The following is a 25,134-nucleotide window of genomic DNA, read 5'->3' as shown; positions in this document are numbered from 1 at the left end:
ATACATATCGATCACCTGGGCCCCTTCGTGCGAAGCAAGCGTGGAAATGCCTACGTGATCGTCCTGGTGCACGCTTTCACTAAATTTGTGATCATTCGTGCCGTACGTAACACAAGTACCGCCCTCGCTACGAGATTCCTCCAAGACATTGTCGGCATGTTTGGTGCTCCGGCTAGGATCATAACGGACTGCGGAACATCATACACGAGTGCACTTTTTGAGAAGTACTGCCATGACATCAAGAGCATTCACATCAGAAATGCCACAGCGACTCCCAGGGCAAACGGCCAAGTGGAGAGATACAATCGCTTCATCACTCCGTCCATTTCGAGCCTTACCAAGGACCCCACGGCAAGGACTGGGATGAGACCCTACTTCAACTGCAATGGGGAATAAACGCTACATGCAACAGGTCAACTCGAACGTCCCCATTCAGCTTACTGTTCAACTATGTGCCGCGAAACCTGACGGGCGACCCTGTACGAGAGACGCTCAAGGAAGAGCTAGATAAGGAGATGTTAGAAAGAAGAGCACAAGCGGCCGAAAACATCGAGGACGACCAAGGTATCAGGAAGGCCTCTACAACAAGAAGCGCAGCACAGCGCCCGAGTACAAAGTGGGAGACCTGGTACTGATTGAAAGAGAACCTCCTGCTACTGGAGAATCCAGAAAACTCTGCGACAAATATAAAGGACCGTATGAGGTCTATGAGAAACTGCCGCATGATCGATACCGAATTCAATCCTTGCCCGAGACTGGCCACGAAGGTCGAAGCTACAAGGTAGACAAAATGAAAAGGTTCGACGTTTCACAAGACGACTTCGCAAGTTCGACAGTCATCCGATGATGACGAGCAGGAACCAAGACGCTCTGCGAGACTGGCCCAGAAGATGAAAACTTAAGCTTTATTTGTTCGATCTAAAGAAAGGATGGCCGAATATAGGCAAAATACAAGACTTAGTTTCGGTTTCACGCTTATAGGTTGACAACCATGTTACAGGGAGAGGACACACTTCCCCCGGAGCAACGGACAGAAGATGATCACGCGCACCAACGCTCTACGCATACTCTAGGTTAATCTACTCATATATGTGTGTGTAATGCAAGACAAATAAATCCAACTCGTTTGAAGCCCACAATACTTTGGAAAGAGGACCTGCTGCACTGACATGCAGGAGATTTTCTAGTACCGTATTTACCCGAATGTTAGTCGACCTGAATGTAAGTCAACCTTCACTTCAAGATTCATGAAAACGAAAAAGCATTTTGTGGTAACGAAAACATGAAAGGTTTATTCATCACCGGAAGACTCCTCCTCGATATCATCGGAGGAGTAGCAGACGTCGTCGTCAATAGTCACATAGTCGACACTTCTTGAATGTACGAATCACCATGTCGCACAGCGCTGCCGTCCACGCCGCCGAAACCCATCTGCAGACCTCGGACAGCGACACGCGCTTGACCCGCCCGCCCTGTCGGGGTCATCTTGCGCCCTCCTCTTGCCAACCATTCGTTGTACAACCGCCTGACATAGCTTTCGAACGGTTTGCTTAAGCTGGCCTCAAGCAGTGGCAGCTGGCGTGTGAGGCCGCTGGGTATCACCAGCATGCCAGTGACGGCTTGCAGTAAACTGTGCACGGCCCATTCCTTCGTCACTTGCAGGAAGCCTGGCCTCCTCTTGCAACATGTCGCACGTTACGAGGGGTTTACTGTCAAGCTTTTCTTGTGGAAATGCCATGAACTACTCTTCAATTGCTGAGTAACGTCCAGTCTTCGGTGAATCCACGGTGCATCCCGCTGCAGCTGAAGGTCGCTTCACCTTGCTTACTTTATTACGGATTCAAATGCTCCACGGAACCCAAGCAACCTGGACAAGTTCTGGAATGTGTGACCCCCTCTGGAGGCTGTTCACCAGCGGTGTTAGAAGAAAGTGGCATTGATGGACAAATGTTGCAATTTACGGGGCGTATGGTCGCCAGACAGGTCATCAAAAATTGAAGCCAAATCCTGCTGGGTGCAAAAGTGTTTGCTGGGTGCAGCTCTGATGGATTGGCGCACGACTTCAAGTTCTACCAAGGCAAAGGTACTGGTGTAGACCCGAGTCATGCCCATCTTGGCCTTGGTGGGTCTGTCGTCATGTGCCCTGTGGATCACCTCCCAGAGCAGCACAACCTCAAAGTGTACTTTGACAAAAACTTCACTTCTGTACCCATATTGAGGGAGCTGAAGAAGTTGGGCATCCTGGCCGCGGGCACTATAACAAGCAATCGTGTCCTATGGATGCAAGCTCAAACAAGGAAAGGAAATTAAATAACAGGATCGTGGGCCAATGAACAACAGAGTGAACAAAGAAGGTGACGTGGTAATGGTGTGCTGAAGAGACAATGGTCTCGTGAACATGGCTTCAAGAAGCGTTGGTGTGGAGCATGTCGGTGAAGCGACGCAAAGAAAGAACATGTCAACATACCATACCCGCAAGCTGCTCTTGAGTACAATCGCTTCATGGGCGGAGTGGACAAGCTAGACCTCGTGTTGTCGCTCTACCCCATGAGAGCAAAAACGAAGTGTGGGTCATATGCCACTTCATATCGTTTGCTCTTGCAAATTCCTGGCTAGAGTACATCCAAGATGCAAGTGCTGCAAGCCTCCCCGAAAGGGAGGTCATGGAGATGATGGCCTTTCAGGTGGACACAGCAAGGTGTGGAATAGAAGCGCGAACAGCAAGTGCATCCAAAGTGACACCGACATGAAAGGCCAACAACGTGCAGCCTCCGCCCACCAACACCATGCGCTATGACGGACACCACCATTGGGCTCGGCACCTCCAACTGCCCTTTCCACAACGGTGCCACCTGTGGTGCTGCACTTCAAAAACATGCATGAAGTGGGGACATTTCCATTTGCCTCTCTGAAAATAATGACTGTTTTTTTCAAATTTCACAACAAGTAGCCATGATGACAAACTATGTATGATCAATGCAACAAATGTGAAATGGTAGTGTCTGTACACAATGTGCACAAATGGTACGCCAAAAAAATAGCAACCACCTAACATTATGTATAGTAACTGTGTGGTACAAAGGTGATTTTCTGTGCATCTAATGTTACTCCAGTGCTTTCTTCAAATGTTGTGGCTAGGGGTGTGCGAACCCGAATATTTTAAGTCGAATCGAATATCGAATCGAATGGGGGGAAAAATTCCGAATACCGAATCGAATATTGAATATTCGTGCAAAATTTACAATATGTGACTTTCGCACTAAAAGTTTTCATTTTGTGGCCCATGGCTTTAGTGTAATTTTTCTGGCATTAACTGTCACAAGAGAGACATGCACTCCTTCTGTTTAAAGCCCCTACTCTTTAATTTTACATCAGAGTGCTTCCTGCTTTTCAGGTGAGCATACACTTACTGGAGTACTGGAGTGGCTACCTTCATTTCAAAATTCTATGTCAGGCAGTAGCATGTTATACGGATGAGGCTGTATTGTTTCAGACAACCACAGGCCATTTGTGAAACAAACGAATTGCCATCCTGCCTCAGCTTTGCCACGAACACCCTTTAGTTTCTTTGCTCTCACTCGAGGAAGTTGCACTGCTGAAATTTTAGACATAAAGGACATCTTTAAAACACCCTTCTTCGTGGGCTGTAGTCATTGTTCAAGAGTCCTAATTTTTTAAAGGCAACCTCACAAACATCAAATCAAAGTCCCCCGTCGGCACCGCTAAACTGCATGTGGGAGGGGCACCACCCCTTCCACAGACAATGTCTACAAAACTAAGTTTGGATAACGTTATCTTAAACTAAACACCGTCCCGCCTGTGTTGGTCCTGCAGCAAGGGCAATTTCGTAAAGCAGGCTTCACCTCATGCACGGAAGCATCAGGTGAAGCCCACTTTCGGGTTGTGTCGTTCATATTCGTGGAATAGTCGAATATTCGAAAAACCGAATATTGGATATTCGATTCGCGAATCGAATAGTTCGAGCGTTTGATATTCGATTCGAATTCGAGAACTCGAATATTCGAACACCCCTAGTTGTGGCTCATTCTAAAAGTCTTTGGTTGGCAGTCAGTGCTTGAACAGTCTCGTTTTTTGTCCTTTTTTGTTGTCCCCTTGCACTGGGCATTTATCGTTTTTAGAGTGATTGTTAAGTTTGTTGCATGTCCACAAAGACATGTCTGAAAACATAGGTTTCAGGTTTTATTTACTCTTTCTGAGTTTCAATGAGTTACAAATGGGACTGTGACATATTTGAGATGAAGTGCATGGAGATACATATTTCACAATTAATTCACACAAGGTAAGTAATAGGAGTACCTATGTATGGCCGCACATTTCTCGGCATGTTGGAATAAACCAAGAATGACCAGCGTGCCCAAAAAAACTTGCATTTTTAGCATGCTGAGATATGCTACCAGAGGTGTGATTTCGAAAAATCTGGTTCACATCTCAAAACCCTGCACGTAGAAAAGTGCATGGTAATCTCGTAGGCAGCAATTATGTTCGGCACCACTCTTCTCAACTTAGCACTATTTGTACTGTGGTGTAATCACCCGAACAATCAAGAAAAGCTGCGAGCCGCGGTTGTTATCAGTGTGCAGCACAGAGATACGCCCCCGCCCAAGGGCAATGTACGCGAGTGTATGCGGCTTCTTCTATGCCTGGATTTGGTGGGCGCTGCTATGGTGTGTTTTGTGGGCGGTGGGGTGGAATACACGGCGGACTCAATGTAAGAGAATAAACCTTGTTTCTCGTTCGCTGCTGTGCTCGTGTTCCTCGGGGTTGCGGCGGGTCGGATCCGGAACCACCCCGGGTTTGAGGGCCAAGGATCCCACAAAACTGGCACCCAACGTGGGGCTCGAACCCACGACCCAGTGATTAAGAGTCTTGTGCTCTACCGACTGAGCTAGCTGGGCATTTAGGGGGGGAAGATGTAATGTAATCACCCGAAAAATCAAGAAAAGCCGCAGCCGTTATCAGTGTGCGTGGGAAGATTCCCCGGATCTGGGCGTGGCTTTCGTCCAGCCTCCGGCACTGGACCGTGAAATCAAAGAGTTTGGTGCCAGCCGAGCTTGTGCCATCCGGGGAGCAGAACCTCCGGGTCCTGCAGATTGCAATCCTCTCAGTGGCCTGGCCCCTGGCATCACTGCTCACAGCGTCCATAGAAGGCCCACCCTTCAAGACTGCAGTAGGAAAGCATGTTGGCGCGACCCTGTGCCTGCTAGTCCACACACCTTGACATTGACTGAGCGGAGGGAATCTGCCCTGGACAACTTCCCGAGGGCCTTCCGCTCCTTGACAGAGAGGCTTCCTGTGCCAACAGGGGAGGATCTGGGTGGGCTGTTTGGCAAGGCGTATCTTGCACGCCTGCAAGATAATGCCCAAGGTTTTGCATTCGTTAGACACTGCGATACAGACATCTGTGAAGAGGTCGGCCGTCCACACTACAGGTGCTTCAGCAGTAAGGAGGGCTCATGGCCTACATGCAGACCAAGAGGCTCGACCCCAACGGCTCTTCCAGCTGGTTCTCCCTCAGGCTAGTAGTTCCCAAGGGCGGGGCTTCTACAGAAGCAGAGGTAAGCACTGTTTCACACCTCACATCACTCCCTCCAGCAGGCCTTGCATGCATGGGAGACTCTCACAATAGACCCATGTGTTCTGCACTCAGTTCAGGGCTATACACTGGATCTAGTAACAAACGCCATTCGACACACTTCTCCGTGCCCCCTTCTATCTGCAGAGGATCAGCAGGCCTTAATCACTCAGGAAGTAAACTCCTTCCTCACGAAGGGAGCCATTGTCAGGGTGACACATTTCAAGAGCTAAGAGGTGTGGCCAGGGAGGGCAAACTGAGTGCCACTTAGCACACCAGTGCCGAGCCAGACAGCTGGGTGTGCCACCAGGAGAAGCCACAACAAAGAGCCTAACTATGTTGTGATTCAAGATATTCTGATGACTGAGTGTGATGCATGTGTATAATGCATAATCCTTCTTTGCCAAAATGAAAACGTTTTGGATGATTGTAAACACTGCTCTAATAGGCTTGCTATGACGGTTAGATTATTGTCATGAATAGAGCATGGATTTTCATGCAAATGCTTTTTTTTTTCTCGATATGATCCTGCACATGAACAACGTGATAGCTTGCATATTGATGATTTTATGCAGCATATACCATATTTTCCGGTGTATAAGTCACTTTTTTCCCAAAATTTCTGGCTGTGCAATTTATACAAGGGTGCAACATATATGCAACTGTTTTGTTCAAGAAAATATTGGTATTGAGTACAATCACGACATTGTGTGCACCATTTCATGTTTGTTCTTCCTCTGCATCCACTTCACCACATGCACTAGCAGACCTGCCAGGTTGGGGGAAATGGAATTAGGGAGAATATGCCGAAGGGTGGGGGGTGGGGGCGTTTTTTGCGATTTCGAGATCGTCTTCGCTGCTCGGTGCCACCAGACGTCGACAGGGTGTGTCTCCCTGTCGCCCGATGTCCGAAATGAAGGATTTGAAGGCTATCAATGACACGACCTCATTTTCTGGGACCGCTGACACCGCGCGAAGGTATGAGTGGTGCAGCACGAATCTAACTATGTGTTGTACAGCGATGTCCCAGCGCTTCCCGACAATGTGCAGGCTGGCTAACCGTTTTCACCACACGGTTTGTTCAATGGCAAACAGGCGGCGCCACAATAGCGCCGTCATTGCTTGCTTTCTGCTATTTTGAGTTTTATGAGCAGCGAGTGTGTCCTGTGCCTTTTCTTGATGTGGTACTGGTACTGTGCTGTCGCACTAGGAAGGTCTTCAGCGACACCATTGGCACGTGACAGATGGTGGGGACCTATGTGTACGTGCGGTAGTTGTTTCGCCATGCTGACCGAGCAGGGGAATATCTGCTGCTGTTCCATCGTTGACGTACAGCAAAAACGCTCGGTGGTGATTGATAATCACTCTCGCTGAAGTATAGATTGCATATTCGAAGGTTTGAATGAGGCTTTGTATCCTGACTTTGAATTAAAGCGAGCGACTTGCTTTTTCCTGGCTCATTCGGCGGAACTTTGTGCAAGCGACAGCCAGGCACTGCCTTTCTTATTTCAACAACCCTGAACTCCGCGCTGGTGAGGTATACGGCCACGCACTTCGCTGATGTAGATAGGTACATGACAGATCAAACAGACTTTGCCGTGCCTGGGAATTAGCGAATACCTCTGAGAGACGCCCAGCTTTCACGTCGAAAGTAACCTCACTTTGAACGGTGCACTGGCCCGTACATCTCTCCCCAGTTGTATACGTACAACGAAGGATTGCACAGAAGCCAATGACATTACTCTTGTGATCGCGATCTTATTTTGTTGGGCTGCATATATGCTTCGTTTTTCAGAAAACGTGATATAAATCATGTAATGGATTACAGTCAACGAAAAACAGCTCGCAATGTTCATAGCAGACTTTTTTCTACCAACGAATGAGGGGGCTCTTCCACAAACATCACACTAGAGTGGGAGTGGTGTGCAGTTGGAGCACTCCGACCTGTGACTGCGGCAGTGATTTTGCAAGTAAATTGTGCTGCATTGAAACAACTTTGGATAGAAATATTTTGCAGGAATGCTTCTCACATACTGCTTTACAAGATGACAGCAGTTCTTGGCCATGTTGGATACCACTTTAATGCTCCTTTAAAAGCATAGCGGCAAACGTTAAAAATAAATAAATGAATATAAAAACATGCCAAACATGCAAAATACTACAAGACGATTCAGGGTGTTCAAGCATAGAAATCATATCGTTCTGGTATACAGTCAAACTCCGATTTAACGAACTTCACTTTAACGAAATTCGATTTTGCGAAGTGTTATGGTTTCGGTAAATTTGCTCCCATAGAACCCCATGTATTTCATACCTCAGTATAACGAAGTCTTGTCCCTCACAATTTCACTTTAACGAAGGCCTCAGCGAAGTACGGAGCGTATTGTCACCGCGAATTCACACACACACAAAAAAAACTGCGCACAAAGAGTGTTTTTCTTCGCGAGACACTTGGCGTCGGCGCAGAACTCTATTGGCTGTGGGAGCTGTGTGCGTGCCATCCTCCTCCCTCTTGTTTCCTCCTCCCGCTTGTGCAGCGTGTTGCGCAGCGACCACGTGCGTGCGTTGTGTTTTTCCTTTCGGTCCACGTGCTGCGTACTGTCCGATGCGTTTCGAGCAAGCAGTGGGTGGCTTCACCGTTTCAAGGTTCGGCACGCCATTGTTGGAAAGGTGGTCAGCGGTGAATCAGCGTCCGCTGATGCGCCTGAAGCGGCGGTTTGGCTTGAAGAAGTGCTGCCACGAATCTTGACGCGGTACCAGCCAAGGGACATTTACAATGCTGACGAATCGGCCCTTTTCTATCAGATGCTCCCGAACAGGATGCTTTCCCTGAAAGGAGACCGTTGCCACGGGGCTAAGCAGAGCAAACTCCGGATAACAGTGCTGTTTTGAGTGCACTCGACCAGGGCATCATTAACAGTGTAAAATGTGCGTATCGTCGGCGGCTTATTGACAAGCTGCTGCTGGACATTCGTGTCAAACGATCAACGAAGGTGGACATTTTCCAAGCGATTGAGATGATGACGGCGTCGTGGAAAGCCACCCCGAAGGAGATCGTGCAGAACTGCTTTAGGAAAGCTGGCTTCGAAGTTCCCGTTAGTGAAAGTGTAAACCGCACGGAAGACAATGAACAGAGCGATGAAGGGAGTGAGCTGGACGAAGAACTTTTGGAAGCTTGGCGGCAGCTTCGAGACACCCCGGACATGGTCCCCGACGCTGTCACTCTTGAGGACTTTTTGTTTGTAGACTCCTGCGTTATTCCGACAGAAGAAGCTACCGATGACTCTGTCGTGCAGGATGTACTCAACAAATTGCAAGGTGAGGACGTTAGCGATGGTGATGAGGAATCGTGCGACATCCCCGCCCCAACGCGCGCGATGTGCTGGATGCTTTTGACGTGCTAAGGAGATATGTTGGATCGCACGAGCAGCACGACGCAATGAAAACACTTTGGGAACTTGAACGTCGTGTGATGCCAATGTTGGTAGCCAATATGGCACAGAAGAAGGTCGCAGACTACTTTTGCCGGAAATAAATTATTTCTCGATAACTGCTGCACGTTGCCGGTTTTCTCTTGTGCTGTATACATAGTGTTTCATTTTAACGAAATTTCAATATAACGAAGTAAATCGCCTAATTCACCAACTTCGTTATACCGGGGTTTAACTGTACATCCAACTGAAGACAACTCGGAAGGCACTAGCCAAGCCAAAGCCATTTTTCGTTGGCGATTGCTAACGATTGTTATGTGCTGCCATGGGGGCTGGAAGTCTCTTCGTTTTCTGCAGAAAACTTTCAGACTCTCCTTCAGCATCAATTTTTTATATCTAAAAATGTTAGCGCATGTCTGCTACACCGATCGAGCAGAAGCCATTCTGCCGATTATGTTGATTCGGAATTTGACTCCAGCCAACATTGAAGATTCTGACTTAACGCTGGCTGAAGGCCTTTAGGCAAGGCCCCGGCGAGGCGATTGAAAAGTGTTACCCTGCCGAGGTGCTTAAACATGGAGGTAAGAAAGCAGGTGGAAACCGTCATTAGTTTACTGAAGCAAAGTTTCTGTTACGACAGTTTCGCGCTGGCAGGGTGCAAAGAATCCGAAACTTTGAGCATTGCTTTAGGGTTTTGGCGACGCGCTTGGAATGTGAAAAGCTGTTACATGCTGTCTTTTCGGGATACCCCCGGCATTAATATATTGGTGTGTTTCACAGAGAAAAAAGACGATCTGGTTGGTGAGACGACTGAGCTCAGACTGTGCGTCTCGCCTGTGATAGAGGAACCATACATGCTACCAAGAGAAATCGGAAGTGTTAGCGCATTTTTGTCCTTCAGTCTCATGTGTTTATGCTCTCATATTGAAGAGCAGTTCTTTTTCGGAATGATGATGCTATTATACAATGTGCATAGAGTACAGTAGAACCTCGCTATAGTGAACCCGCATGTAGTGAAGAAACGGATGTAGTGAAGGGAAATCTCGATCCCGATTGAATGCCCATAGACACCCATGTATTCGCAATCCGTTTATAGTGAAGACTTTTCTGCCCGAGAACCGGATGTAGTGAAGGAAAGTCGGCCGAAACTTCGGAATTTCCCCGAAAAAAATGACTCTTTCCGCCATCGCGGTGGAAAACGGAACTCACATAGCGCCGCTGTGTTCCGGAAGTTCGGCGTGATCAATGACGTAGGATGAAAGGCGTGGTCATGAGTCATGACCAACCAGCCAGGCATCCAGGCTCGCCTTTTTGTTTTGTTTGGTGTTGTTAAAAGCACCGTGCATCGCAGTGCATTTTGAGCTTCGTAAGCGTGACACTGCAAGCATGTCGAAGAGAAAGGTGCTCACTGTCATCGAAAGACAGCAGCTGCTTCACGACGTGGACGCCGGAACACTGAAGTGCAAGGATATTGCGAAGAAGTTTGGAGTTTCTGAAGCGGCAGTGTCCAGCATAGTCAAGAAGCGAGCAACTGTTGAAGACGCTGTTGCAGGTGGTTGCAATGCAAAGAGACGAAGAATGAGGGCATCCCCCTACGAGGACGTTGATACGGCGCTGTTGAAGTGGTTTGGTCAAGCTCGCGCAATGAACATCTCCATGTGTTACTACACCACCTTACTGCAACACTTCAGATAGCACCAGTTCCAAATGTACTCGCTATTATGTGTTTTCAAGTAAATAAAGTATGTGTATTCCATTACAACCAATACCTGCTGCTTACAGGCATTCTGTGGGTCATACATACCAGAAAAAAGTGAACTACTGATATAGTGAAGACCCTGATATAGTGAAGATTTTTCACGGTCCAGACGACTTCACTATAAAGGGGTTCTACTGTAAATAGCGAGGGACAAGACCCAGAACAGGAACGAACGACAAACAATCTTCTTTTATAACCTTTTTTTTTTTACTGTAAAGGTTTCCCACAATTATGACAGTATGCTAACTGTTCTGCATATTTACCCTGTTGCACTTGCAGCAGTGATACAAAACCTTGATGCAAGGGACCTGTGCAAATTTCCTTTCTAAGATTCACAGTCTCATGTGTTCAAAAGAGTGACCAGGTGTGTTGGAGTGCTCAACTACTGCCATGGGGGGTTTGTTGTCCTGTCTCACCGATATAGTGCTGAGAACAACCTCTGCATTCAAGGCAGTACCTGATATTGAAGCTGGTGCATGGGCGCGCCTGGAGCACGCACTCCTCAGTTCCGTTCCACGCGGCCATGGGCACCAATATCACCGCTCCATGGCATACCATCATCACCGGTCGGGACTCATGTAGAGGGGTACCACCTCCTCTCCATTTGGTAACCCACGATGATGGTATTCCACGGCTTCCATGGCTGCGTTGAACGGAACTGAGGAGCACATGCTCCAGGTGCGTGTCCATCTTCGCCGTCGCCCACGGTCAGCCACAGCTGCATAGGTCAAGCACTGCCTAATACTGGGTGCTTGGGTTATTGTGAGTTTATTTGGGTGTGGTTCCGTGGCATTTGGATGGAGAAGCAGGGCATTGCTGATGTGAATAAAACGCCGCTCGAACCATTCGCAAAGTTTCATGAGTTGTGTACAGAGAATCCAGATACCTCAACCTGACATATGGGCGTCTTCCATGTGTTCCTTTGGACAGTTTATAAGTACATTGAAATCGTCGATTTGAGGAGGCATATTACATTGCTACTCTCTATATTCTAAAGTGAACAGGTAGGGCCCATCTGGTACATTCCCCACCTCTACAATACACACTGCGCTAACATAATTCCCTTCAATTATGTTATAATGAAAATAATACTGCCCTAAGTGCAGAGTGCACAGATGTACAGACTATTTCTGTGGACCTTTCCATACAAGATATAACAGAAACATGTGTTTATATTTTCAGGTAATCCTCTGCTGTGGGGTAAGCATGTCAAAAGAAAGATATGACTGGCTAAACGCATCGAAATCAGGTTCAAAATTCTGTAAAGACATAACAAGAGTCATCTGGAACACGCCAGACCTGTTCCACTGCAGCGTCACAGGAACTACGTGCAGGCGCAAAAAGGATGCACAAGCAAACTTTGCCCTCACACCAAAAAAACTGGCAGCCGTTAAAAGTAAGCCTCTGCTTTCTGCATTACTTTGCCAATGTGCAAACATTTAACAAGTATGTATGCATACCTGGTGCTATTAGATCATTCTTCATAAAGAATATGCAAAAAGGTCAACTGATTCTGTTTCGCATAGCATCATTATAGCAAAGCGGAGAAGAAAAAAAAAAGGCAATGGTACAATGTATGGTTGGTATCCTACGGCCAATGTGGCATACATTCCAAAACTAACTGTGAGTGGAGTAGCTCAATGTAAGCAGCACGTGATTGAGTAGGGTAGGCTTCCTCCCTCACGCATGTGTATGTGAGAAGGTACTGAACGCTGCGTGTGATGTAGAATACTCTCAAATCCTTTCCTCTATGTGTGGCTGTAGTGCTGGTTATGCAACCTGCTGTCACTTCACTGCCACCAAAAAGCATCCACCGCAGCAGGCACACCACCCACCTTGCACGATATGCGAATGCAGCCTTAAAGCTTCCGACACGCGGATGCCTTTAAGACGGACTAGAAAATTAAATTCTGATGTGATACATAGCACTTGCGTAAATGCAACATTTCGACATGTGTATACTATCATGTGCGATGGGCTATTGTTTTGCCAAGGCTGCATTCTGAGCTGTTCAACTATTCTGAGCTGCGCTTCCGACTGCAGTTTCCCCCCAGATATCCCCACTACACTTGAACATCCTTGTCATTGATAACCTTCGTAGTAAGGAGGCAATCTGCACGAATGATGTTCAACAAGCATGTTGCACCTCCTTGTTTCTTTAACATTCTGACATTGCCCATCTGTCATGCTTCTGCGAGCATCAGTACAGGAACTTGCGCTGTTTAGGAAATTACTTTCTTTATGTGATCAGTCAACGTAATGTGATATAATCTTTTTTCTTTCTCTTCATCAGGGGCTTACCACAGGTACATTAGGCTTCACCCCAGCACAGAATGCCCAAAGAATAGGAGCCAGCTGGCCAACAAGTACATAGGACAGATGCTGTGCGACATGATGAGAAACAAAGTGTAGAAAAATATACCTTGCATCTGTCTCACACTTTAGCCCGTGTTACGTGCTTATTGTTCCTGTGCATACCCAATACTACGTTGGTTCAGACAGCATTGCTTTCCAGTTGTGGAAATCAATTTACAATATGTGAGATATTGGAGATTCATATTGGATATCAAACAATATGCAATTGGCATATCAGAAGCAAACAATGTGTGGTGTATTGGTTCCAATCCAGTTAATCGTATTGGAATCCAGTTTTCATAATATGATATGCCAGAACAAATTGGATATCAATAAGGTTATGTCCAATAGGATTGTGCGAACACTTCCAGAATGGACCGTTTCCGACAACACGCATATGTGCATGCCCAGCCCTTACGTCCGCCATATTTGAGTGGAAAACATCGCTATGGACCCACCTGCGAGCGACTGTCATGTTCATTGTGGGGAGATATTCGGGTTCAAGGTTACGCGGACGTTTAAGGTCTGGTAATGAGTACAATGCGCTTTCACTCTTTCCGCATTCTTCTTCCAATCTTCTCTTGCTACTTTCCCACGCAACGCGCCAGTCCGAAAAGCATCACCAAGTTTGGGGGGAAAGACACGACGTTCGACATTCCGCCGTCAGGGGCAACGCGAATATGGAAATGGTCCATTGCCCGCTGTTATAGTCATACGAGCCACTGTGTAAGACCTCCATAGTCACTGACCCTTCACTTGCCGAACTGATGATCCTCTCTATAGTCTGGAGTCTGGACACCACTGATGAGTGATGATGCTGGATCTCCTGTGACATCCACCGACTCTTCTGTTCTATTGACTCAGGAAACCAGAGTAGTCCTGTTCATAAATCAAGGTAAAAATGGTAAGTTTCCTGGATGCTGCGCCAGCAAAATGTGTTCACTGTTTGGGTACTGAGGGTTCATAAACCAAGAAAGAAATATATGGGAAGTGTTCCGTTCCACAACTAACTGTTCGCATCGCAAGAGAGTTCACATATCGAGGGTTGACTGTAAATACATGTGGATGTCACTGGCTGCCATACAGTAGGCTCGTCCACCTAATCTTCGTCCATTGCATTTCATGCACGCATTGTTGCGCACGTTGTTGAAATGAGTGTAACAATCTTTGGGGGTTTTGCTATCGTCATATAGCCACTTTGCTGCTTGATGGCACATCCCGATCTTGTAAACTGACCTAAGCAAATTGATTGATTGAGCTTGTAAGTGTTGACGTCACACATCTTCGAAAAAAAAAAAAAAATGTTATCCACGGACAAATATTTTACGTAAGATACCCAAGCGATGCTAGATTAACAGTATGCAAGTAATTCCAAGAGCGGCCAGTGACAGCCACTGCGGTGCTTTAGTCACTGCACCGGCAATGTCTACAAAACATGGGGAACTCTATTGTCAGGTAATGTCAACTGCCGGGCTTTATAGCAGATAACATTGCTACATGCGCATGTGTGTGACGGCATGACGCAGACAGAGTAGTGAAGAGTCGTTAGGGCCTGTTCTCACATACAGCGCTTTGGTCCACAGCAGCAGAAAATAGTGCTGTCTTTTCCTACTCACACTACTGTGAACCACTGGAAAACAGCACGTGTCAGAGTTGAGCTCCTGTCAACTTTTACAGCCTTTGTCTCTAGCGCTGGTTTGTGATGATCAATCAAGAGGCTGTTTTATCCATGACGTCTCGGAATATGCAGGATTGTTTTACTTTCTGGCTCTCGTGGTGTCGTGCTGTGTTGGTGCCATAGTGTACTGAACGCGTCGTGGAATGTCCCGTTTACACAGCTAGTTGAGCTTGTGGGTCATCATAGCTTACGGGAACCAAGAATCAACACAGGCAAAATGATCTGGCGTCACGTCGCCAACAAGGTTCCGCAAGACTTCAGCTGCTGAGCCGGCACAGTACTGTGTGCTCTGCTTTGCAAGTGAGAACAGGCCCTTAGTCTCTTGCTACTCTGACTTTTTGCTACTCTGAGCATTTTTTTACGAGAAGTTATGACCTGATTTCCATTACACTGCCATTAAACATTGTTCAAGCATTACTGATACCTTCTGCATTCTTGCACATTGGAACACTTTTTCTCCAATTTCTCAGACAACACCAGTCCTGTCGAGCTTGAAGTCCTCCTGGCATGGTCCTACCAGCATAGACGGCGTGTACTCATTTTTCGACAAACATGACTCCTTGACCTCAACTGCAGTGTCATGCATTGCTCTTGTGCACCTCCAGTCTTTGCCACTAAATGAACGTTTTCAGGGCTGCTTGTTCAGAGCTAGTTTACATCACATTTATGTTAGAACCCACAATCTCTGTACAGTACTATGGTCCATTCTTTGGTCTTTCGGAAAAAGAGTCGCTGTGGAAACACTCGTGGGAGACTCTTTTCGGCTGTAGTTCGAGTCACACGGGAGCCTGTGTGACACGAACTACAGCCAAAAAGAGTCTCCCAACACTCGTATGCACCCAAGTGAGTGTCTTGTCCCCAAACTCAAGCTTGCTTCCAGTACTGAAGTCCTTTAGCACAGTTGAGCTAGACTACAGGTGCCGTTCGCATGATGTCACATAGCCTTACCCTTTCCTGCGTCCCTCTCTCTGGTGTACCAGCGTCCGCGTTTCTCCGTCCCACACGTATGTCAGTGTATCCGCAACTGCGTACGTTTCATGGTTTTGCACCTACCGACCTGCAAACTTCTGTTGTCATTGTAGTGCTGTGATGTCAAGGAACTCGTGGACTGCATCAGAGTTTCTTGATGCACTGAATAGCGCGGACAGAAAACAGTATGAAGAGAAGGTTGCGTTGTGCAGCGGGGATCCGTACACGATGGACTGTTCGCAATTTTCACCGGGTGAAGAAAACTATCCAAAAGTAGGACTTGTAGAGATCAGCGACTACCTTGTTCTTTCGACTAGCTACCTGTCGAAAAAGCAAATGAAGGCTTTCAGATCCTTAGAAGCGCATAATTACGTGACAAGCGGTCGGGTTGAGAAACCGAGAACGAGGATCGTACAAGGCAACAGGGTCCTGGTAACCTCAGAGGTATGTCTACAGCATATTCTTTGCACTTCCATTGTTGGAGCATTGATGAAGCGCGACATACCTGAGCCTGAACCAGTGTTTTATTTAAAATAACACTGTAAGCGTGCGAATGTGATCTCGGGACAATGCACTTCATTACAGGTACACGACAATGTAAAAAATACAAGAAATTGCTTTACCTTCTGTCATGTTGACCGATGTGTCATGGTTGTTGCACACAGACTTCGCAGCTCGTCGCCTTGCCCTTTCGTAGCGGCTAGTCGCTGATGCCAGCTTCAAGGGGCTCTTTTTTTAGCCGAGGTTAATGATTAGACTCCAGTTGGGGTTGGTGGTGTCGTGCAATGACGACGGCTCGCCTGCGATAGACTCGTCTGAGATGACATATATCCAGCGCGTCCAGCGATGTTCATTGAATTTGAAAACACGCTTATTTAGGCAGTAAAACGTTCTGCTTACCTTTCACGAAATGTTTACTACACACTCTGGCACTATCCATCTTTGCTGCACTCAAATCTGAACGCTTGATTCGTGCCAACCACAGTCTCCGTCTGTTTGCACTTAACTCCATTTCGGACTTTCCTTGGGTTCCGATAATCTTCGGTATTCTAAAAAAACGGACTCTCTCAACTGTGCCTGCCTTCGGTCGTCTGCTGCTCCTGCTCGAGCAGTGCACGATTGCACAAATCACCAAAGCCGGCCTACTGGTGCTAGCATAAACAACGCTCGGCTAGCTCAAACTCAGTGGTCCCGCCGCGTCGGTGGTTCACCACTATGGCGGCGCCTCCCCATTATGCATCGCGGTGTGACGTTATCGCACCCCACCTATAGCAGAAGGGCGGCCCTCTGTCAGACGTTTTTTTGACCCAAGCATAGGCAGTTTTATCATCCCTTGCAGCTACACCACATCCCCACTTTCATGCCTTGCAAAAGTAACCGAAGAGTTATGTGTTGCTCAGGCTTGGACCATAGTGGTGGTGTAGGATTCCAGGTGCTAGTCACACGTCTTCCATACACTCGCCCACGAATCACCATCCACAAGAGCTTGGACGGCTTCATTCGACTGAGTCTAGGTGATTTATTTATTGTGTATTTATTTGAACACACACACACAAAAAAACACAAAACTAGTGCTCACCTCTCTCCTCTCATGTTCCTGTCTGTGTCAAGCTTTCTTAAGTATAGTGCAACAATATTAGAACATACATTGCCAACTAGCTCACACCAGAGCTCTGCTTTCAAGGATGTGCCCTGGACTGTCTTTTTTGCCTGGGAGGGCATCAAACCCCACTGTGCTGGCTTGTGCCATGCATTTTCACACAAAGAAAACGATGACTTCATATCAACTTTTTCTTCTTCTTTTTTTTTTTTTTTTTTGGGGGGGGGGGGGGTAGATAGGCGCTGGGAAAATCCCCGATACTCTCAACTGGATGTCGGGATATCACACCACCCTGTGGTAGGTCTTCATGCAGCGCTGGAAATAAACTCCAGGATCGCCCAAACTCACTTTTTCGTCGCCTTATCTTTGCCATAATTGAGTTACTCAGATGAGTTGTGCTTGGAAAATCGCAACACTCCGTGTCGATTTTCCCATTTAGTTTCATGCAAACTGTGTGCGTGCCTTTTCTGACACATGGGAGTACGCAGGTACAGCTAAAGTTTGTAGTTGAAGCAAAAAGACTATTCTACTCGAGACCACGGTCCAGAGTCCTCATGGTTTTGATCGCCACGCGCCCCAATCTTGCATTACAAAGACCAATTTTATCTTCACAGCCTTAATGATGACATGACTAAACACACGAGGCGTCTGTCGGCAGCTTCATTATTTCGCATACACAACCTGAGAAGTGAACAACTTCCAAGCCTTCACTCACATTACAAGGGTAAAGTTGGCAAGTGTGAAAGACTACCCCCTTTTGAAGTCTGAACAAACTGAAACTGTTTGCTTTGTGCTGCAAGTGTTCCGAACGTGGTTCCGACGATCCTCATTGAACCATGCGAAATTGGAAGAGATAAAATCCAAGCTGTCGCACTCGAGACGTCGCAAACATATAGCACAATTGCGTTTTTTTTTTCTAGTTTCTCTTTTAACATCGACAAAAAAAGAGCCGATGGAATCACTAAAGCTGTGCCAATATCGCTCAAGAAACGTGGACAAACCCAATTAGAACAGAATTGCATCATGCAGAACTCGTCCTCGAAGCACTCGACTAAAGAATACAACATGTCATAAAAATGACATACCCAACTTCAGAAACTTCAGCACAACAGAGCAACACGTGTTTATTTACAAACACGCGTCCACAGCATGGATTGGATTGGATCTGGATATGTGCTATATGGATGGATCGTGCGGACTCCAAGCGGGACGGCAGCTAACTAAATGAAACCGAAACCATCTGAAGTAATGCCAAACATACAGTGCGATGTGAAAGAACTGACGTTCCGTAGTAGAGCCGAGTTCCGATGGTAGAGCCCTGGACCGGCAATCCAGAAGATGTGGGTTCGAGTCCTACAGCTGGCTAACCTTTTCAGTAACTTTCATCTTTCATACAGTGCGATGAATGTAACAGATGCACCTATACCTAGAAGAAACGCCATTCCACAATGTAGACGAGGATAGCCTAGGTGACTTGAGATGCAAGATATGCGAGCGATCGGGAAAAGTCCTCTCGGTCATCCAAAGCGAAATCCAGAAACATCTCCCGGAACGGTACACCGTTTCCGGCACCGATTCCACAGAGACGGTGAGTAGACGAGGGGCAGTAGAGAGGGCAGAGAGCCTGGCGGTTTCTTTCTTTCCTTCGTTTTCTTTTTTTAGCATGACAGCGGAGAGTTTTCAATCTGCCGGAGGGGGGCCGGGGCACAACGTCCTCCCCCCTACTCGTGCACAGAGGTCGGGCAGGGTGTCGGGAATTCCGTGTTGCGGCACATTTTTACACGATTTTCATTATCACTGGCATGAAACACGCGATTCTTATAGGATATTCCTCAAAACTTTCATCTTGAGTGTGCAGCTGGGTAGACTTCCCGGAGGGGCCTGGCCCCCCACCTGGGAAGTTCCGGGGGGCTCAGGCCCCAAGCCCCCCCCCCCCCTCCCAGTCGGCGCCTATGGTTTGATATTAACACGATGAAAAATGTACTGAATCGGTTCGCGGAATGTCAAGCAGAACTGCAGTATGGCATGTCCAGATCGACTCTCTGACTGCAAGAGGTTCTCCTAAGGGCTGCATGCTCCAATCAGGGAGAACAAAATAAGCAAACTGGACCTAAGCCTTTTCGATCAAATTTACTAACAAGATATGCGCAAAGACGGTTGCAACTGGCTTTCAGTCATGTGTATTCCGCTGCAGTGATTTATCCAGAATGCCCTAGACCCCCAAATGTTTAGAGACATCCCCTAACTTTTGACTAAGTTTACATGATGAAAGATTCCTTTCATCCCCTAACTTTTTACCAATTAAGTTTACATGATGAAAGATATCCTTTCTATGTTGTTCCAGCCTCAGAACATCAGTTCTCTCAAGTTTACATGCCATGCAGAATGACAGCTGAGCCTTAAAAGGACCTTGAAATATCCTTGAATTTTTGTTCCCAAATTCGGTGGGAACCACGATACTTATGACGCCACCCCCTCCCCCATCCCCACCACCACTTTTTTTTCTTTTTTTTTTTGCAGCATCCCCCATGCTCGGTATTCTGCATAAAGTAATTCTGCATGTGTACCATTAATTCTACTACTTATCCATTTATGCATGTATTAAATATCTTACTATGCTGCTAACTATGTCTTAGAATGAAAATATGTAAATGTGATAACAATGGTTGTACAAGCTACTTAATTGAAGGGATGTAGCTGTTCGGGATGGTTATCGGCTTCGTTACATTTCCGGTTCCGTGTATAATGCAATTTAGTATGGGGGAAGGAAAGAGAGGGGGAGCCCTACTGCTCTGAGAAGTGAAGCCGAGATTGGGGGCCACTCCAGTGACATCACCGCTCGCCTTCCGGTTTCGGTTAGAGTCACTAAATAGGGATACAGAGTATGGTATTCCTTTTCCGCGCCGGAGCCGCCGTTAGGTGCCCGCAGTTGGGCCGATCGTGCCACGTGGTTTCTCCTTCCAGGAACTTGCCGTCCATGTTGAGTCACCTCCATCGAAAACCGGTTTCGGGAGTTGCGAACTTGCGAGCTGGCTCGACTGCGCGTTGTTCTCTGCTGGAGAAGGGGGATGTTGGCGTCCCATTGCTAGGCGACGCAGCCGCGCCTGACTCAAAATGGCGTGCTCGCTCGCCGGCGCGGTTCAGTGTCGCTACTCTGCTCCCTATTTAGTGACTCTAGTTTCGGTAACATACATCTCTATGGGAGCCCTCAACGCATAGTTTCGGAATACTTGGAGAGGTGTGATGGTAGCGCACCGAAGTGGCCCCCAAAGTGGTGTGTGCAATGCGGCCTCATTGAGCAATTCAGGTAACGTGACCTTCATCTGGCTCCAAAGAAGCTACAGCTCACCTCCCATCCTCACGTCACTTGCCCCACGCTAGACCTGTGCGCCGCCGATTCGCGCCGCCGTCGCCGCCGATCTGCCTCACGCCGGCGCCGCCGCTGGCGCCAGCCCGGCGCGCCGAGGGACCACGCGTGTTCGGTACGGCGTTCCGTGGTTGATCTCGTTTCGTGTGCGGACGAGCGCAAGCGGGAAGCTCAAAACGATTGCGCGGTGCTGCCTTCGAGGTTTGCCATGACATCGGAAACGAGTTGTCCGTTCCGAAGGAAAGTGTCGTTGTTCTCTATCGATAAAAGTTCAAAGGCCACAAAAACGAGCGGGGTCTGGCGCTACTTTGGTGGTCTTGTTCTGCAAGATGGTGACAAGAGGAACATCGGTTTTGATTTATTCTGTGAAGAGTGCCTGGTGCGCGCGAAGGAGAAGGACGGAGACAAATCATTTGAAAAGTTAGTATCTTGAAGAAGCATCTGTCTGATGTCTGACAGTTCTGCTTTTTGCGGAATAGGAAACCACACGCGTTTATGCGCGTAGTGCCTCCTCGCACGCAAATAACCAGATGATTACTGCTACATCCCATGTTAGGTACCACAGGGCCCACGCTGGCCCACGCTAATGGCAACGGTTAGCATCTGCATGCTCGCGCCGCCGATGCCGCCGCCGCCGACCGAAAAACCGGCTTGACGCCGCCGCCGGTCAAACTGCCATCGGCGCACAGGTCTACCCCACGCTTCTCTCTTGTGTCGAAGAGCCGTTGGAGCGCCTCCTTTTCTTCTTGCCTCCATGCAATTTAGTTACCCGGGCATCTGTATGAAGTCTGGAATTATCACGCCTCCCATAAATAGTGGTGTTGCCCGTTCTCTTCCTCATTATTTATTAATATGACAGCGATGCAAATCCAGCGTCTGCGCTAAATTCCTCGCTCGAGTACATGTTGCACACAAAATGCGATTCTGTTGCATGTATTCGTTTCTGGAGGTACTAGGTTCACTAATTGTCTCTTAACAACCTGGAAATACGAACTTTCTGGTTATGGTGGTAGGCCTCGAGCACTTGTTTGGCGGCGCCACTATCGGGCTTGCGTCAGCGCCCCCTCGTTGCGAGCCTGTCGTTACCTGTGTGGACGATGGCGATGATAACCGTATAGGCACCGCATCGGATGCCTTCTTTCTGCGAATATTAACTGGTTTTAAGTCCTTATATAGTTAACATGAAAGCGTTTTTCCGAGGCCAGAATATCACCAAGGGCGAGCTTCTGTTTCGCTCCAACGACGTTTACTGCATGAATGAGGGCACACAGGATCACGGCTGAGACATATATGGGCAGTGTGTTCCACTGACACGAATCAACAATCGCAGTTGACAAATTGTGATCAAGGGAAGGATTCGCAAGTTGATACATAACCTCTAACTAAAACGGAGACGTTTTTATTAAGGGTGGACAACGAAAGAGCTATTGTAAGTGCGCCCTGCGGATGGTGAGCGGGTATTTCTAGCAAGTGCACGCTTGAGGCGGCAGTTGCCGTCTACATTCAGAGAGGCGCTGCTGAAAGAAGAAGGAAAACCAGGGAACGTGGGACATATCGTCCGAGCACAAAACGCAACCCAAACCAGCGAGATCCTGTGTTCCAGCGGTTCAGCTAATACAAATCAATTGTTCCAAGAGCCGGGAACAAAAGAAGGCAAGGGACCTCCCATTTCAGTTTCAGGGTTACTCATGCACAGGTGACAACATGCACTCCAGGGCTGCATGTTGCAATGACTTCTTTTCCTTTTTTTTTTTTTTCGGTACAGCAGTACCAAGGCCCAGGAGCTTTTATTTTGCACATCTCAGAAATCAGAAAGAGGAACAACATATGTTCTTCTTGCCATCATAAAACAATCATGAAATGAGGTTTCAGGCGATGAACCTCCCCACTCTTCCTCTCAAAATAAAGTTGTTGTCGTTTTGCACCACTGTGTGTGGAATGCTACTATGAATAAAAAAAAACAAGTACTTATTGTAGGTTGTAGGTAAGTAAGGTTGTAGTTGGGGCTGTCGGGTTTGTCAGAGTTTTTGTTGACGATGAAGTACTTACTGCATATCGCGGAATCGACAGAATTTCCTTAGCTGCTGTTGCGTTTCACGATGCAACAATTTACTTTACTTCATTTAACGGACGTCATCCCGCACGCCGAGCGAATTATCCATGTGAACGCGGAACACTGCGGCGCGTGGCCACACAGGGCGATGCCACCGCCGACAGGGCGGCGCTGATGCCTACGAGAGTTCAGAGCGAGAGTTTAGAGTCCTGGATGGGAGAGTAGCGCATCCCTTTTCCATGCACCGCCCGTGGTTCGATTGGGCGAAACGCATCACGTGGCTCTTCGCCCTTCATGAACTTTCCAAGCGACCGCCGGAATGATTCAGCGGAAGGCAGGCGTACAGTTTTCCACCTTCGTGCCTCCCGTTCAACATGCCTTGCTGTTGTGCTGTCGGGTGCAGCAACCGGACAAAGTCAGGAAAGAGCTTCTTTTCGATTCCATACGGTAGAGACAACCTCCCGTTGTGTATCCTCCCGTTGTGTGTTTGTGTATTCGTTTGTGTTAGGTGTTGCTGCAATATTGAGACAGATAGTCATACAAGTTCACAAATCATGCAGGTAGTCCCATACTATCCCATGGTAGTGCATTGAGTGGGCATATTCACAAAAAAATCAATTTATGGCTGTAAAATACGAAATAGTCAATACGGGTGATAAATCGTGCAGGTAGTCCTATACCATCCCATATTACTGCATAGAGTAGGCATAGTCATAAAAAGTCAATTTGTAGCCGCAAACAAGGAAATACTCATAACAAGTCATAAATTATGCAAGTCGTCTCATACTATCACATAGTAGTGCATTGAGCAGGGATAGTCACAAAAAAGTCAGTGTATGGTTGTAAACGAGGAAATAGTCAAAATAGGTAATAAATCATACAGGTAGTCCCACACTGTCGCATTGTAGTGAAAAAGTAGTGAAAAGCTAACCCGAGAACTTAGGATTAAATTCCACGGTATAAGGGTTAAAATTGGTAGAACGAGGATTAAATTTAACAGAAGGATTAAATCCCACAGTATAAGGATTAAATATGGCGGCATAAGGATTAAATCCAGCGAAACAAGGATTAAAAGTGGCAGCATGAGGATTAAATTCCACGGTATAAGGACTAATTTCCGCGGTATGAGGATTAAATACGACGGGAAAACCTGTAGAAGCGGCGATCGGCGTGGCTGCACAGGATCGCACGCAAAAGTTTTGTGCCGACGAAAAACACGCGCTTGTGTGAGGTAGTAGTAGTAGTAGTAATTAACTGGAAAAAAAAAAATCTGGGGAAAGACTTGGAGCAGGGTGGCTGCCCCAAGGGCGCCTGCAGCTCCATCTCATTTAGGTGGTTTTGAGGTTTATGATATGTGGCTGCTAGTAGCGGCAGTGTATACCACTTTCTTTTAGGTAGACACACAATGCCTTGAGTGCCTTCATGTCTTGTTCCCTTGTAGGCCATCTTCCCATTACTTTGCAGTAAGAGAATGGTCTTTTGTCCAGTGTTTGAAGTGCATGGGACAGTCTTTCCCTTGCGTCTGCTTGTTCTGGGCACTGTATAAGTACGTGTAACGTGTCCTGGGGCACTTTGTAGATGTCGCACAGTCTTGAGGCCACAATACCGAGTTGGAATTGGGTGGTGGCAGTATATAGAGCACCGAGTCGAATCCGGTGAATAGCCGTGTGGAGGCTTCGGCCGATGTCATGAGGAATGATTGCCGTAAGATCGGGGTCTATGTGAGACAGGAAATCTGTGTGCCGGAGTGCTTGCTACCAGCTTTCCTTGGACCGTCTGATTGTCGATTTGTGGAGGAATGTCTTGGCGTCCGATTTTGTGAAATGTATTGCCGATAACTTGGTTTTACCCAGTGCATCATTTGCTGTCTGGTCAGCTACTTCATTTCCTGGTATTCCGCAGTGGGAAGGTATCCACTGGAGGGAGATGGTGTGCCCCCTTCCCACTGCAGATGTGTATGCTTTGTAGATGTGGTACACCATTTGATCGTCCGTATCCTGCTTGATGATAGTGGCCAGGGCGGCTTTCGAGTCTGTGCAGAGTACCCACTTTTGTGCTGGGGAGCCGTCGATGTGGCGGAGGGCTTTTAGTATGGCGTGTAGTTCTGCAGCAGTAGAAGTTGTTGCGTGCGACAGGCGGTATCCTGTCACTTGTCAACACTGCTATAAAACGAATTCTGGGGACTTTGGCAGGGTAGTGGGTAAGTCTTCATTCGTGTGTGAGGAAAAGAAATGTGACTTCTAGGATCACTTCACTCCTGATGACTTTGAGAAGCAGCGGGTAGATGGACGGAAGAAGTTGAAATCCGAAGCAGTCCCCAGCATCTTTG

General features: G+C 47.4%; 1 protein-coding gene across 1 annotated transcript in view; it reads right to left on the bottom strand.

The window, feature by feature from the left end:
- LOC135372434 (uncharacterized) overlaps positions 1-18,555 on the bottom strand; it is a 47,852-nt gene extending 29,297 nt beyond the window's left edge. Inside the window, exons 1-3 of the mRNA XM_064606045.1 lie at positions 18,471-18,555; positions 16,409-16,585; positions 13,888-14,017 (exon numbers count right to left, since the gene is read on the bottom strand). Coding sequence (XP_064462115.1) covers positions 13,888-14,017; positions 16,409-16,418 — 140 coding nt within the window. The 5' untranslated portion in view covers positions 16,419-16,585; positions 18,471-18,555. The remainder of the gene's footprint in view (positions 1-13,887; positions 14,018-16,408; positions 16,586-18,470) is intronic.
- Positions 18,556-25,134: the final 6,579 nt, after the last annotated feature.

The sequence above is a fragment of the Ornithodoros turicata genome, unplaced genomic scaffold, assembly GCF_037126465.1.
Source record: "Ornithodoros turicata isolate Travis unplaced genomic scaffold, ASM3712646v1 Chromosome15, whole genome shotgun sequence".
NCBI lineage: Eukaryota > Metazoa > Arthropoda > Arachnida > Ixodida > Argasidae > Ornithodoros > Ornithodoros turicata.
The sequence above is the reverse complement of the archived record's forward strand: the minus strand, read 5'-3'. Positions and strand labels throughout refer to the sequence as shown.